We start from the raw sequence: 14,681 nt of genomic DNA on the forward strand, positions 1-14,681 counted from the left end.
AAGCCAAGAATACTGAGAAGGGATAGCCACTTGAGATGTGTTCAGTAATTCCATAGAGCGATGACTGGGGAGACTGCAGTATATATTCTGATATATATCGGACCACGATTTGTCTATTTTGGGTACCGAGGCCTGCCGTATGCTCGGAAGTTCAAGACCGGAAGGGCCCCACTTCCCGGTATTTTCAGATCCGTCGACAGTTGGTTTCCCGAAGATAGACCCGGACCGGCTCGGCAAAGAAGTTAATTACAGTTGACTAGGAAGGGTCCAAACTACGATGACATTAGATCACGCGCAAAGCCATTGCGGCCCATTTGCATCCGAAATCCGGGTGATGTTTCCAAAAGTGGGCTCATGTTCTAGTGCGTAACCCAGCTAGTCATGCTCGTTCCTGATAGTGAGAGACCAAACATAATGTCGGATCACGGGATATCCGTACGTACTAGTACCGAGACCCGATTTACATACAAAATCATAGTTAAGTACTTAGTTGACGAGTCAAGAGTGAGTAGTCGCTAAATCAATTACCTTAATTAGTAAGAATACCACCTCTGAGATCGACAGATTATTGCATAAATTTTGACCATCATGCATGTAGTAAGTCGTTCGCAGTTGTCGACCGTGAGGTCCTGTTTCCAACTCCATCGACCTTTCTCGTTGTGTTATAGGTTTAGGTAAATATGGTGTACCAATATCCGCAAGTACGCTCGGTACAATTCCACATACCCCAGAACCTTGCGTATCGATCTCGCGGCCTAGGCCAACCATGCCACCACCTGTCGGAAACGAGTGATGTCGTTCTGCCAACCCCGTATTTATGGCTACCGTATTCGATTTCACAGGTTTTCTTCATACATTCTTTCCATTCTATTTTAACCCGAATCGCTAGAATGCGTTTCTTAATCGCTGCTGATTCCAGTCGTGCTCTCTTTCATTGTCCGTAAATAACAGTACATGGTATGTATTTTTCAAAGTTTGTGATATATAGGCCAACGGGACATTAGTTTCGCACGCGTAGCTAGGCCGCCTCAATCTGTATGCCCCCCCCTGCTATACCTGGATAGCTAGAAACTTTCCGAGGCCATTTCCAATGAACTGAAACAATTGTTGGATCAGAGGTGTGTATACGCCCCACTAGGGTCTGCTTGGGTTGTTTTCGCTGGTGTTTAGTGAATTTAAGTTGACAACATGGTGTTCTGACGGATGTTTTACAATAGACGGAAAATTATGTAAGGCGAAGGTGTGGGGTCTAGGGTGCGAAAAACCATGTCCCGTCACTGCAGATACGGCAGTTCCGTAATTCTCTAAGACATCCGCTCCGTTGCTTCCTTCCAGCGCCGGTTTTCTCGTATCTCGGTAGATAGGGAAGTCGAGACCCATTCGTACTGATGCGAACACTCCCGGTAGCCGAGTGAAGGAAATCGTAACAGAATGAAAGGCAAAGGAAGAAAAGGGATGGGAGTATGAGAGCCGATTGGTGATTTGAAGACCCAGTACTCTTAGTAATGCATTGTTTCTCGGTGCGCACTCCGATTCGGAAGAGTGCGATTCATCTTTTGGTTTTCTCCAACCCGGTCCATTATATATGGCCGACGCGCAGGCCTGACCTTGTTCCTATGCCAATATTTCTCCTCGCAACTCTCAACAAGATAATACAATGGCTCTCCTGCCTATTAAAACCGTTGGAGTGATCGGGGCTGGTCTTATGGGCGCCAGTTGGACTGCGTTGTTCCTAGCAAAGGGTCTCCAAGTCATTGTGACGGACCCGGCTCCCGGAGCCAAGGAAATGCTTCACGATTTTCTCAACGAGCGATGGCCAACCATGGCCAGACTTGGGATCAAGCATGGCGCATCTTTGGATAATTACAAGTTTGTTCCCGACATCAGTGCATATCTCGGGCACATCGACTTCGTACAAGAGGTGGGGTGCTTCCAGGCTCAATGAGCGCTTCCAGAGCTTGCTAACCTGACTTGAAAACATCAGAATGGACCGGAAAGGCTGGATTTCAAGCGCAAGCTCTTTGCACACTTGGATTCCAACACCCGTGAGCATGTGATTCTGGCCTCTTCGTCTTCGGGGCTTCCATCGTCGCAATTCGTCACGGACTGCAAGAGAAACCCAGCTCGCGTTCTCATCGGCCACCCATTTAATCCGCCACATCTGGTACCGTTGGTCGAAGTGGTTCCGAATCCCAACACTGGTACTGCATACGTTAAGGCCGCCTTAGAATTTTATCGTGGTTTGGACAAGGAGCCAGTGCTTGTGAACCGCGAGACCCCAGGGTTTGTTGCCAACAGGCTTCAGGCCGCCCTTTGTGCAGAAGCCTACAGTCTTATTTCGAGAGGGATCGTCTCTGCACGCGACCTTGGTAGGTAGCCCTCTTTTGGACGCAATGCTATCATTGATACTGATCTGAGCTTCCTTTGATAGACAAAACTGTCACTTCTGGAATCGGCCTGCGGTGGGCATTGAATGGGCCGATCATGACTAATGTTCTCGGAGGAGGTCGAGACTTCAAATACTTCATGAACCATCTGGGGCCCGCGCTAAAAACCTGGTCGGATGATATGCGTGACCATGAATTCGATTTCAGTCGTGAGAAGATCGATGTCTTGGATAAAATCGTGCAGGAATGGGTGTCAACAGTTGATATAGACGGAGTGGAGAGAAAACGGGACAACTACATAGTTGGCATGATCAACAACGAGTCGGATGCTTCTATATAGAGTAGATATCTTTCTCTGTATACTCTAGTGCCAATTGGAATCGCTACCCACAATGCGTGTCCGGAAGTCGCCGCACCGCTTTACAAATCCCCGAGGGCCGACTCCAGTGACAGTGCCAGCAGTGGTGGTAGAATGTACCCCATTCGTTCCGAGACGTATGCCGGAAGATCCAGTTCCAGAACAATCAATCGAGCCCAAAAAATAAAATAGCGGAATGTGATTTATCCGCTTGTAGGAACAATAGAATGATTTCTCCAAGGGCCGTAGAGCCAGATATGGTTAATTTGGTGCTGGAGACGAACGACCTTTAAACTAACTATATATATTTCCAGCCGAGGCCTGGAACGAAAAGTCTTATCAGGTTATTGTGAAAAAGAATACCGCGCCCTGATTTCTTTGTGCTTCGTACACTACTAACCATACATTGATAACGGCAGTTGATAAAATGATAGCATTAGATTCGTAGTAAATCACTAAGAAACCCGCACCCCCAGCACAGATTAAGGCCTCAAGCGAACGGCCGGGCACTTATTTTTGCGTCTTACCTGGCCTAGTGGAATGTCTCCCGTCGGAGACCACAGACGCTCCAACAGTTAACTTCAAGCCACCAATTGGACATGAGGCGACGATATTTTCATTTTTCTGATTGGGGGCTTATCAAGGCGAAGTTAAATCATTCACAATTTGGGAGCCTTTAGGCTCCATTCCTAAAGTTCAATTGCAAGGTTATGGGCACGCCTTCCACCACTTCCTCAGGAGTACGGCGGATACTTTGTGGAGGGAATGAGTCTACAGTCTAATCGCATCTACCAAGTAGCACAGAGGCTTTGTTTTCTAAGCCAAGGAAGAAGCTACCACACGAAGTTGGCATCGATCCGTATATAATGGTGGCTATTTTCGCTTGATGATTAATTCTAAGGGCATACCGGGATATCTCAGAACTTCTAAGGTCAGCCTCTACCATTGTTTGGCTCCCGGTACTCGCATTTTTGGTCAGATTTGAATGTGAAGAGAGCCATCCCTCCTTGAAATGTTAATTGGTCAACGCAGCCCGCGGCTGAAGCGAGCCGTAGAAGTAACTACACAGCATCAACCACCCAAGCCCCGCGGTAGACGCAATCGAGCTGAGTAGGTACGTGGTAATCTACTCAAGTAACAGTGACGATCAACTGCCGCTTGTACATGCAACTGTCTAAGACATACCTACATAAAAGGTCGTAATAGGACAAACAGACATCATCCTTTTTACTCCGGACACCACCATGCTCAGCATTGCGGTGCGTCATTTAACCTTGTGGCTGCTCGTAAGCATGTATGCTTGGGAACATAACGCTGCCTAGCCCTGCTTTAGCTAACTCCAAGCCGTTAGGAATGGACGACAGCTTCGTGGCTCCTCTCCAGCAACTATACGAGCCCACTCTGCTAGAAGAGCTAGGATGCGCTCCTTGAACGATAGGGAACGGGCCGCACCACACACCACGGGGGCTAAGACTATAGAATCCATGGTACGCCTGATACCCCTATTTCGTAAAAGACACTCCGCTCAAAAAGCTTGTGAAACCCTAAGGCTATATACCTCTAGTATACTTCTTCTTCTAGGGTCAGCGGTAGAAGTTAGAGCACCTCAAGCTAATTATTTTGCTGTGGCATGTATCCATTCAACCAATCTTGAAGGGGATAGAAACGTCGTCGTTCTAGAGATATCCGGCTTTACAATTATCCTAAGATTCAGTCAATATGTGAAGGCTCTATATGTTTGTAACTTCATGCATGGGGCGGCCTCAGCTGTCTAAACTCTTTACCTCTATATTCTCTTTATGACTTATTTTGGTATGCCGCGGGTGGAATATTAAAATGCGGCAATCCATATTGCATGCGTGATGTACTTCAATAGGGTACTCCATTCGCCCTAGAGGTGCGAAATTGTATTCAATATGAATGCTGTATATAATCTGGACAAGAAACTACATATAACTATGGAAACTATATGACACTATAATTTACGGCCAGATCTCCCTCAATGGATACAGACCACTGTATTTTACAAGATCTGGCATGGATGTGGCTTGATTTGTCAGATGGTTATGAAAATTTCTTTCAGCGTTTATTTCTTCTAATATGAGGAGTTCAAGAGGTGCCAATTGTTTGGACCTAGCAAGGTTATGTACGGTCCCTAATTCTCTAGCAAAAATTATGAGTCTTTAAAAACTCTGCCTGAACAGCGACATTCTTGTCGAAAATAGGGCCGTCGTAGGGATCGAAATGTCCTCCAGGAAGAATTTGCAACTTCTTTGGTTCCTTTGCACGCGAAAATGCTTCAAGAGCAAGATCTGTCGGCGTTACAACATCATTATTCATAACAGTCATCAAGAGAGGAGTCGGTGAGATGCGATGGATGTAGGCACCTGGTTCATATGCTCGGAATGCCTCAAGGCTGTCTGATGGTTAGATTGGCCAAGGTAGAGCATGGACAACGTAGGCCTTTCTGATAATTTATTCGAGCTTACCTCTTCAATGTGACATCATTTATCCATCCAATTGCCTCTGATTTCATGTAGGCTTGATAGCTATCTTCGGAAGGAAGGATGGAAAGCTCTTGAAGATCCCTGTGCACTACAGGTATCCGGCGTGGCTCTCCGCCATTTGCACGAATCTGACGATCTATGCCACCTGTCAACCTCAGGTATATAAGATAACGCAGAAAATACTTACCGTGCTGAAACGCTTTGTTCAGATCAGCAATAAAGTCTGCCCGGTGTATACGATGGAAATTATCCCACCCGCTAGTGAAGGGTCTGATCGCATCAAGTCAGCTATATGAGAACATATGGGGCAGCTGAAAGGTATGGAGAATCGCGGGAAGCTGACATTTGACTAAGCACAACTTTGACCCGACGGTCAATTGCACCAACACATAACACGTGACCCCCGCTATATGAACTTCCCCAAATACCGATCTTATCAGAATGAACTTCCGGTAAGCTCTGGGCAAAGGTGATGGCATCTGAATAGTCACTGATTTGTAGGGCCGGTAGGATCTCACGGCGTGGTTCACCATCACTAGATCCGAGTCCACGGTTATCGTACGCCAGGCAAGCTACTTGTAATTTGGATGTAAAGTATCTCGCAAAGTTAGCCAGGCCCATCTCCTTCAACGCTGAGAACCCAGATGCCATGACAAGGCATGGCAACTTCTCTGCGAAGGACTTGGGGGTGTATAGGCGTCCGCGCAAGGTGGTTTTGTCAGACGTTTCAAATTCAATGTCTCTGAAATCCATGACTCGTATCTTAACTCTTTAGGAAGAGTAATAGGTTATAAATTGGCGGTAAAGAGAAAAAAAATGAAAGATGTACGAGGTTTTGAAAAGGGAGTAGAAGGAAAGAGAACTTGGGAAAGTAGTCTGGTTTATATTTCGATTGCTTTAAGGTCGTCCACTCGGGCAGGCTGTGATAGGAAATTACATATGAAGACATGTTATGTAGGAATTTAATAATGCAAGCAAAATTGCTCTAACAGTGGACTTTTATATGATTAGTAATATATGATTTTCACCCGAGGTTATGATGATTGAGATCATAATTCAAGCGACATTTGATTCGTCGGACGGAAGGACTGATAGGGTTTGATTAGAATTCAAGATTGTCCTGCAGGTATAGTATAGTGATAAACAGATTGACGAAATCTCTAAAGACATGGTTTTCGTCAAGTACCTTATCCCCCTTCGCCTCTGTGTGGTAGACGGGCATTATCCGTAATAAAAGGGTCCCAAAATGCCGAAGGCCCGCCTCTCACTGTTGTATAACGCCCCAAGAGCGTCTCGAGATAGATCTAACAATCTAAGCATCTCAAAAGGACAGTTTAATACTAGTGCGTACGAGTAGTGCATACGAGTGTCTGTCGATCTGTTAGATTTCTATAGTTACACCACGCGGTTCCGATGACTAATGAACTTTCTGAGAGAGTGGACCACTCAGATGCTGTAATTAATCATAATATACGTTTTAGATCGGCCCTCTCACTAGACAATTACGGTAACAAGTGAAGCTGTCAGCTATTTAGCCGAAATATGAGAAAATCATGATCGGAAGATCACTAATCTTGAATATCATCATCCGGTGTAATTCTGGGAAGGATATGCCGAGGTATCGGAAAGCCCTCCGGCTCGGTTACTTGTGGTGGCTGCTGATTTTGGGCATACTGGTCAAAAGTCGGCTCACTCTCGTCACTTATTAAAATCTATAAAAACCTGACTTCTTTCATCAACTTCACGCTATTTGCTATTACCTGCTGGCATTTGTTCAAAATCGGCGAATTGTTTCAGAATGCCTCTGTGGCTCATATTTCACCCTGCTGGTACCTTTGAGGACGAAGCCTCCCGGCATGCCCTTGCCCAAGATATCACAAAAATTTACACTAGAATTGGCCTTCCGGCGTTTTATGTAGTGGCAAACTTCATCAAGCTCCAGGAGGGCCAAACTTGGGTTGGTGGAGAGTTACATACCAGGAAGCCGTTTATTCGAATTGCGATTGAGCACATTGCCGCCCACATTGGGGATGAATTGCCGGATGATGCGCATGCTCGCACTAATTCCGTAATCGAAGCGGCATTGAAACCACATGTTGCCGACAAGGGATATGACTGGGAATTCCACGTGGACCAGACCGACCGAAGGTTGTGGAAAGTCAATGGGTTCAACCCGCCGGCTTTTCGCAGCGAAGCAGAAAGGCTTTGGTTTAATGAGAACCGTCCAGTTTTTTATGAGCCTGAGGCAGGTAAGCGCACGCATGCTTTCAACCACGGAGTAGAGTATGGTTCTGACCCGGGGAGGAGGCTGACAAAATTCATCATAGGATCAAGGAAGAACGCGACCTTATAAGAAGATGACGTCGATTATGCAAAGAAATTTGGGGGAATTATGTGGACTGCATTAAACTTGACAGGCCCAAGTGGGTGCAATAGGAATATACTTTAAGCTCATCTTGAAAAGAATCGGCTTGCTGAATGTGGATATTGATATTTAGTCCCTGTAAATTGTTAAGCTGTATGTCTTAGAGAGAATAAACTTGTGCCTTCGTAGATTGACTGTAGGTTTGGGCACGCGTAAGTGTATTTTGAAAGCTCGCTAGTCACAGAATAATCTGTGGTGAGGTTGGGCATCAGCACACGGAAGGGCTCTGGGACTTGCTAATTATTCTCGAGTTCTGAACGCTGTAACTTGGCACTCAATCTTTTCCATGCTAAGCATGTCTCTCTTATGCCTTGTACGACTCTACAGATAAAGAGAAGCCTAGTTGTTCCTCCAGGATGGAAGTGTTCCTGGGACATCTCAGGGTTTACTTAATAGTTAGGAATCCTGCCCACGAAATATTTCGCAGAATGGATTACGTAAGCGCCCCACAGATTGATTTTGATAGGTACCATATTCAATTAAATTGCTACCGAGGACGTTTACACAATAAAAAAAAAAAGTAGAACGTAAGCGTAATGAGTTTAAATAAGTGTCCTAAAGTATTTCAGACCTACTATTGGCGGATAATCCTGGTAATCCATTTCAGATCATGCTTGTTGTGGCCTTCGTTTTGGTCAACAAATGTTGCTCCACAGACATCTTCGCGCTAAAATCGAGTATGAAATCGTTCCATCTATTTGGATAGAGAAATTTCATGGCTTCCTCAACCTTGTCCGCGTCTTCAAATTTCTCCAAATACCTCTCAAAGGCCAGAATGTACTGCCTCGTTGCATCGATGAGGTACGGTCCGTCAGACTGAGACGACCTTTTATGACCAGGAACGACGATGCTTGGTTTGAGGGAGGCAATCTGGTCGAGTGCATCCAGCCATTTTTTCCTTTTATCGGTCGTATTAGCCTCGCCCAGATGCTGGAAGCATTCACCATAAACAATGTCCCCGGCAACGACCAGTTCGAGGCTAGGTACGTGTAGAAATGAGGAAAATTGCGTGTCTGAATGAGCCACATCGACGCCGAACAGACTATATCCATCAATCGAGAACTCCCCATTAGGTGGGAGAGCATTGGGCACGATCTGATTTTCCGATATCTGCTTGTTGGGGAACAGCCTGTTCCACCGAGCAAGGCGCTCTTCTGACAATTGATCGTTCTTGATTCCATTAACAACGAACGACGTTGCAACACATTCGACCCCAGGAAACTCTTCAACAATAACAGGATTACCAAAGAAATGATCTCCGTGAGCATGAGTCGTGTATATGTATCGAAGCTTCTTCCCGCATGCCGTGCGTTTCACCCATTCAGCAAGACCTTTTGCTAGCTCTGTCGTGGTCGGGGTATCGACGAGCACCGCGGATGTTGGGCCCTGAATGAGGGTGCAGCAGATGGGCGACCACATTGTTTTTGCAGGGTCTTGATGTCCAGTCACTGCTGGTATGACTGGCGCAACATATACATCGACTTGAAGTGAGTCTGACATGGTGAATTTTTCAAGTAAAATTCATATAATAAGTTTGAAGGCATATATCTCGATTTATTTCCGTGATTTGATCGGTTTAAATGTCGGTGAGCAGCGATGCTAGTCCACAGAAAGTACAACCCTGTCAACGGATTGTTGAATAATCATCTTGCCGATGGTAATTACTAATCCCATTTTCACTCCTTAGCTTGTTTATTTTCCTCAGAAATTTGATTACGTATACATACCTCTCACGCTATCTTGTAATTACCGTCCAGAAATAGCCAACTAGAAAGAGGAAAAACTGTCGTTGATGTTCGCCGAGCTCGCAGTTGATCTCACGCCTACATGGGAACATAGCTCGAAAGGAGTGACATGCGCGGTTGACCTCGGTACAATTTGTAAAAGATGAGCATATTATATCTGGCTTCGGATTTTCTAAGCCGAGAGGAGACCTCGGCACAGACGGAGCGGATTACTACGGGTCGGACAGCTTGCCTATAGGCATAAACGGACAATTCCGCGCCGTCCGTATAGATAGGTAGTATAGTGGACCATTATAGGATACAGGTACAGAGAACTGCGGAACTGTAGAGGCCGTAGAGCTCATGAAGCTCTCCAGTTCCGCTGGCTTGGGCTGACCGGACCGTCCCTGAGCATCTCTGAGACCCTAGTACATAATCCAGCTAGCCCTCGCTCGAATTACTCGTCGCCTGATTGGTTGAGCTGCCTGCCTTAGCCGTGCTCCTGTCCTCCTGAGGTGCGTCTAAGTAAGTACCACGCGAGGATTTTACTTTGAGGGTATATATCCTCTAACTCCATCCCACGGGGGCGAGGGGAATGCTATGCATTTGCTTTTAGGGTTTCCGCCTCAGTATGGCCCCACCGCTCCCTATACCCTAGTCCGTGTTCACTCAGGGGCTCAATGGTGTTCTTAGCCCGATGATTGGCCCGTCGTGTGTGCTCCCGACACCCCGCTCCGTAGGCTAAAGCAATCAGAGCTATTATATTCAGAGGCTTCGATATTGTTATTATATGAGAAAGATTTATATAGGGGTTTTCTAACCTCTACTAGAATTCTCTTCTTAACTGTATTTCTACTTACCTTACAACCCTACAGATCTTAGTTTTTTTTTTTCCTCTCTTAGCCTTCTACTAATACTGTCATTATAGATAATCTTATAGAGCTCTTCTACTATAAGTCTACTACTAGATCTAGATCTACAAAACCTACTAGTAGACTATAATTCCTAGTTATATTGAAAGATGGGAATGCTCAATGGCAGTCTGCACACTGCAGACAAGGGGAGAGAAACGAGAGAGACAATACCACACCTACAGGGTACACGTATTATAGAGGCTAGGCAGAACCCTAGAGGTAGTATATTCAGAGTATCCGAGCTCTGTCGCTACTAGTATACGTAATCTGCAATAAGAAACGATAATATTAACCTAACCAGTAGGTAGTAGTAAGATAACTATCACTAAGAGCTTATATACAAAATAGAAATAAGGCCTAAGGCCTATAATATTACCTAATATCACTAGAGTAATTCCCCTACTATATATTACCCTCTCTAGAACATTAGCTGTCCCTTAGCCAAAATTAAGAAATAAGGCTGTAGGGTATTGATTTCCTACAGAGAACTAATCCTTTAGTTAAAAATAAAGAAAACAAAAAAGCAAACAGAAAACCTAAGATAAACCTTTATAGTTATTATTTTATTATAACATAGGGTAGCCAGTATGTCTTACTCCTAAAACATAAAATACTAGGCTAAGATTCTATACTTGCAATTGTAACCTTGAGCTTATCTTCTATGTCAGTGATTTACTTCAAATTTAGTATTTAAATTTTATATATAGTCAAGTACCCTTGAAATCCTCTCTATATATTTTTATCTTCTCTGGTTCTTGAGCTGTATATCTACAAAGTTAGTAAATTATTGTTGATTTTGCTAAGATACAATAGCGGCGAATGGGAGTATAGAAAGGCCGTAATACAACTTGAGCAAACTCCATGATCGCAAACAATGCACAAAAGCTGGTTGTCCCTCATTTTTGGACCGTCATTGTACCTGCACTGAGAATCCTGGCCAGTGAGGGTTTAAGTGGTTCTGGGTAATACTTACACATATGTACATGCCAGTGTACAACTGCCACTAAGACTGTTTCCCCGTCGTCCAGGTCCCCTTCCACGCCACCCTTCTCGCGCAGCAGCTTAATAACCGCCTCATAATCTCTCCGTACCGCCAATGATAGCGGCGTCTGACCCCAAATGTCCGTAGAGTTGATGTTGGGGTTCTTGTCTAGAAGTATCCTCACTGTCGCCTTATGGCCACCCTATGTCGCAAATAATAGTGGCGTCCAACCCCGATCATCCTTAGACTCAATATTAGTATTTTCTTCTAAAAGCACCCTTGATGTCGCCTTATGTCTATTCTCTGCCGCCTACAATAGCAGTATTATATCTTTCTCGTTCTTAGATTTGAGATCAGCATTCTTACTAAGAAGCAGTTTCGCTATTGCCTCATGCCCATCCCGTGCAACTAATGAGAGCACAGTCTGACCTTTCTTGTCCTTAGACTCAAGATTAGGGTCCTTGCTAAGAGGCAGCTCCACTATCACCTTATACATATTCTGTGCCACCCATAATAGCAGTATCTAACTGAATAACTTGTCTTTTGACTTAAGGTTAATATCCGTACTAAGAAGCAGCTTAACTGTCCCTTCATGCCTGTTGTATACCGCCCATGATAACAGGGTCTGACCGTATATCTTGTCCTTTAGCTCGAGGTTAACATTCTTGACTAGTAATCGCTTCACTATCATATTATGCCCATTGCGTGCCGCCCATAGTAATGGTATCTGACCCTAATTATTTTCTGACTCAAGATTGATGTCCTTAGTAAGAAGCAGCTTCACTGTCGTCTCATACCCATTCTGTGCCGCCCACTATAGCGCTGTCTGACCGAACAACTTATCTTTAACTCAAGGTTGATGTCCGTACTAAGAAGCAGCTTCACCGCTGTTTCATGTCCATTTCACGCCGCCCACAATAGCGGCGTATTACTGCTGCTATCGACGGAGTTTGGTTCATACTGCCTGCTGAGCAGAATTTTCATGGATTCCCTCAGCCCGAAGTATCCTGTGAGATGCAACCCTGTCATCCGCGTTTGACTACAGTCCCAACTAACAAATCCCAAACGCCTGGATGCTATCATGGCCTGGCTACAGGCAGACACCTAAGCTTCGCTCTCCAGGAGATATATAATCAACTTTCCGCCCTCAATTGAAGATGCACGGGCACGATGTGCCCAGTTTCGCGTTGCATAGTCATAAAGAACATTTGACTGCAATCTCGCCTCAAAGTATTTTTCGTTCAGACTGAAACCAGTCTCGAAAGTAGCGAATGATAAGTAGGTAACGTATGTCTTTGTGATATCTGTCTGGGCATTAGGAAACCATGTGCTCCAGGTCCGCTCGAAATATTCCTGTGTTGTGTAGTGGACAAAGCGGATGATGTCACTTTTTTCGTCAACAGTGACTAAACCAGCGCATACGGAGACTATCAGTCCAATCTCTGTCAGATTACGCAGGTTAAGTGCTAAAGCACCGTCTGTAATAGCTAGAGCGTGCTGTAGCTCGAGGGTGACCAAAGGCCTTTTAGAGCATGTAATCCATGAAAGAACCCTAAAAGCAAGTTTCACGAAGCCCTCTTTCTGGCCCTGAATTCTCTTCATGGCTTCATGATATGCTTGCTGGTAGGCATTTGACCCTCTAGCAAAACTTTTCAAGGCAACCTCAATCTGCATAGGGGACACTTTGTCCTGTAAGGAATCCAGATGAAGCCTAGCGAGAAGAGATCTAAAGATATAATTAAAAAACATTTCCCACGAAACCCGGACGACAAGCAGACTTACATTCCCTCAGCTGTGCTGATGATTGCAGTCTTTATTTCATATTCAAGCTCGGGGCTGTTTGAGACAAAAAACGGTAGCTGTGATATATGGTCATGAAGATAGCTCTGGATGTCTTCGTCCTTAGCGCGGATCTCTAGCAATTTGCTCTTTCTTCTTTCAAATGCCGCCTTTATTTCTGGGATTGGTCGTGACGTTGCTAAAAACTTCGTGCTAATTTTTGTTTTGGCTTGAAGGTCAAATATCTGTGATATGAATTGAGACCGAACTCCGTCTGCAAATTGACATTCGTCTAGCGCATTGATTATTATGAAGACTTTCGAGTACTCCGCAACAACGGAGTGTAAGGTGCTTGAGATTTTATTTAAAGACGGACGGGTTTCCTTCTTTTTGTGGGGTTCGTAAAGTTTTTTCACGAAGTCAGACAAAGAGGATTGTCGCTTAGCTAATTGCTTTAGTATACTCGAGAGGAGGTTTTGAGGCTGTTGCCTATGCTGTTGCCGGAAATTGCAGTACATATATGCAATGCCCACACATGCATCATGGAGAAACCTTTTATACAGGTGTTCAACGAAAATGGAGGTAGCAATTGTCTTTCCCGCCCCTGGGATTCCGGGACAGAATAGGGTTTGCTTGGTTTGGTTAAACCAGTCCTGGAATTCCGTTGACTTTAACAGCTATTCCCCAGTTCTGTTCTGTCTTCTTCTAATGTAATCACTCTGCTGAGAGGAATAGTCAGTTGAGGTGAGCCAATCGAAGATGAGTTGATGATCTTGATCATCTTGTCGTCGTGTGAAAGTGTCAAGGTCTCTGGAAATTGTCTTGATGCTATCATGGACGTTATTCAGAACTACCTTTCGTTAGTACAGTACAGATAGTATGGTCGCATGGTGTTGATTCCTTTAATCAATTCCTGGTGTCCTCGACATCTTGGTCACTATCCTACAGCATTGACAACCAGCAATGTGAAGAGATGACTCTAAAATTATATCTAGAGGGGGACATTACCTTTGATGGTAGGCATCTGATCTACCTCTTGCAGAGGCACCACAGAGAGAATTTCCTTCGCAAAGGCCACCGCGACAGCTGCTGCATGCTCCTGCCAGTACTTGTTATTATGCGAGTCCGCATAGTCACAAATCCCCCCGTATTACAATGCAGGGGAAGTTGTTCATTAGTCCTGCTGCTTCCATTTCGAAGCAAAGAACATTGCCACCAAGATCCTTGTTGAGTTTATCTCGAAAAGTAGCATCTCTGATGACCTGATTGCCCGATGCGATGAGTCCGTAGTGCACACACATATCTCTCGGTCTCCTCTTCACAACTTTAGTCCTATTGCAGGAGAGGCAGCTCCCTATTTCCTCAATTCCATCATCCAAATCGATGGCCACTCCGGAATCTATTGTCCTTTCGCTGATATGGCTATAACCGGTTTCGAATAAGATATCTTCAAGTGAGTCTGACTTCAGATACTTCCGTGCTAGTCTTGGCCACTTCTTCCTCAAATCCTCCAAATACCCTGGTATCTTGGACCCAGCCAATTTATGTTCTGTCTCTAGTTTCGTCAAAGCTGTAAGCAGTGAGGTAGATGGATTGTTTAGTGAC

The 14,681-nt window shown here is 44.9% G+C and overlaps 7 protein-coding genes across 7 annotated transcripts; 2 read left to right on the forward strand and 5 right to left on the reverse strand.

Annotated features, from left to right (window-relative positions):
• Nucleotides 1-1,657: 1,657 nt before the first annotated feature.
• Nucleotides 1,658-2,727, forward strand: N7509_008156 (Dehydrogenase multihelical; the record flags this gene model as incomplete). The annotated part of the gene is made up of 3 exons (XM_056632793.1): nt 1,658-1,921; nt 1,985-2,369; nt 2,432-2,727. The coding sequence occupies 3 exons, from the start codon at nt 1,658-1,660 to the stop codon at nt 2,725-2,727; spliced, it is 945 nt and encodes a 314-aa protein (XP_056488344.1).
• A 2,181-nt stretch (nt 2,728-4,908) lies between these two features.
• Nucleotides 4,909-6,005, reverse strand: N7509_008157 (alpha/beta hydrolase; the record flags this gene model as incomplete). The annotated part of the gene is made up of 4 exons (XM_056632794.1): nt 4,909-5,161; nt 5,235-5,388; nt 5,440-5,522; nt 5,596-6,005. 4 exons carry the CDS (start codon nt 6,003-6,005, stop codon nt 4,909-4,911), a joined length of 900 nt encoding a protein of 299 aa, XP_056488345.1.
• Nucleotides 6,006-7,050: 1,045 nt separating this feature from the next.
• On the forward strand, nt 7,051-7,605 carry N7509_008158 (tautomerase family protein; the record flags this gene model as incomplete). The annotated part of the gene is made up of 1 exon (XM_056632795.1): nt 7,051-7,605. One exon carries the CDS (start codon nt 7,051-7,053, stop codon nt 7,603-7,605), a length of 555 nt encoding a protein of 184 aa, XP_056488346.1.
• A 675-nt stretch (nt 7,606-8,280) lies between these two features.
• N7509_008159 (MBL fold metallo-hydrolase) lies at nt 8,281-9,177 on the reverse strand (the record flags this gene model as incomplete). The annotated part of the gene is made up of 1 exon (XM_056632796.1): nt 8,281-9,177. One exon carries the CDS (start codon nt 9,175-9,177, stop codon nt 8,281-8,283), a length of 897 nt encoding a protein of 298 aa, XP_056488347.1.
• A 2,034-nt stretch (nt 9,178-11,211) lies between these two features.
• Nucleotides 11,212-11,793, reverse strand: N7509_008160 (ankyrin repeat domain-containing protein; the record flags this gene model as incomplete). The annotated part of the gene is made up of 3 exons (XM_056632797.1): nt 11,212-11,499; nt 11,529-11,544; nt 11,612-11,793. The coding sequence occupies 3 exons, from the start codon at nt 11,791-11,793 to the stop codon at nt 11,212-11,214; spliced, it is 486 nt and encodes a 161-aa protein (XP_056488348.1).
• A 27-nt stretch (nt 11,794-11,820) lies between these two features.
• N7509_008161 (ankyrin repeat domain-containing protein) lies at nt 11,821-12,256 on the reverse strand (the record flags this gene model as incomplete). Its single annotated transcript, XM_056632798.1, has 3 exons — nt 11,821-12,030; nt 12,095-12,119; nt 12,183-12,256. The coding sequence occupies 3 exons, from the start codon at nt 12,254-12,256 to the stop codon at nt 11,821-11,823; spliced, it is 309 nt and encodes a 102-aa protein (XP_056488349.1).
• Nucleotides 12,257-12,401: 145 nt separating this feature from the next.
• N7509_008162 (serine/threonine-protein kinase ripk4) lies at nt 12,402-14,554 on the reverse strand (the record flags this gene model as incomplete). The annotated part of the gene is made up of 5 exons (XM_056632799.1): nt 12,402-13,023; nt 13,080-13,753; nt 13,795-13,886; nt 14,085-14,184; nt 14,231-14,554. Coding segments are annotated over 5 exons (1,812 nt in total), but the record flags the coding sequence as incomplete, so codon positions are not given.
• Between the last annotated feature and the right edge of the window lie 127 nt (nt 14,555-14,681).

Source organism: Penicillium cosmopolitanum, assembly GCF_028827165.1.
Source record: "Penicillium cosmopolitanum strain IBT 29677 chromosome Unknown utg000008l:1.0-4398992.0:1.0-4402845.0, whole genome shotgun sequence".
Classification (NCBI taxonomy): Eukaryota; Fungi; Ascomycota; class Eurotiomycetes; order Eurotiales; family Aspergillaceae; genus Penicillium; species Penicillium cosmopolitanum.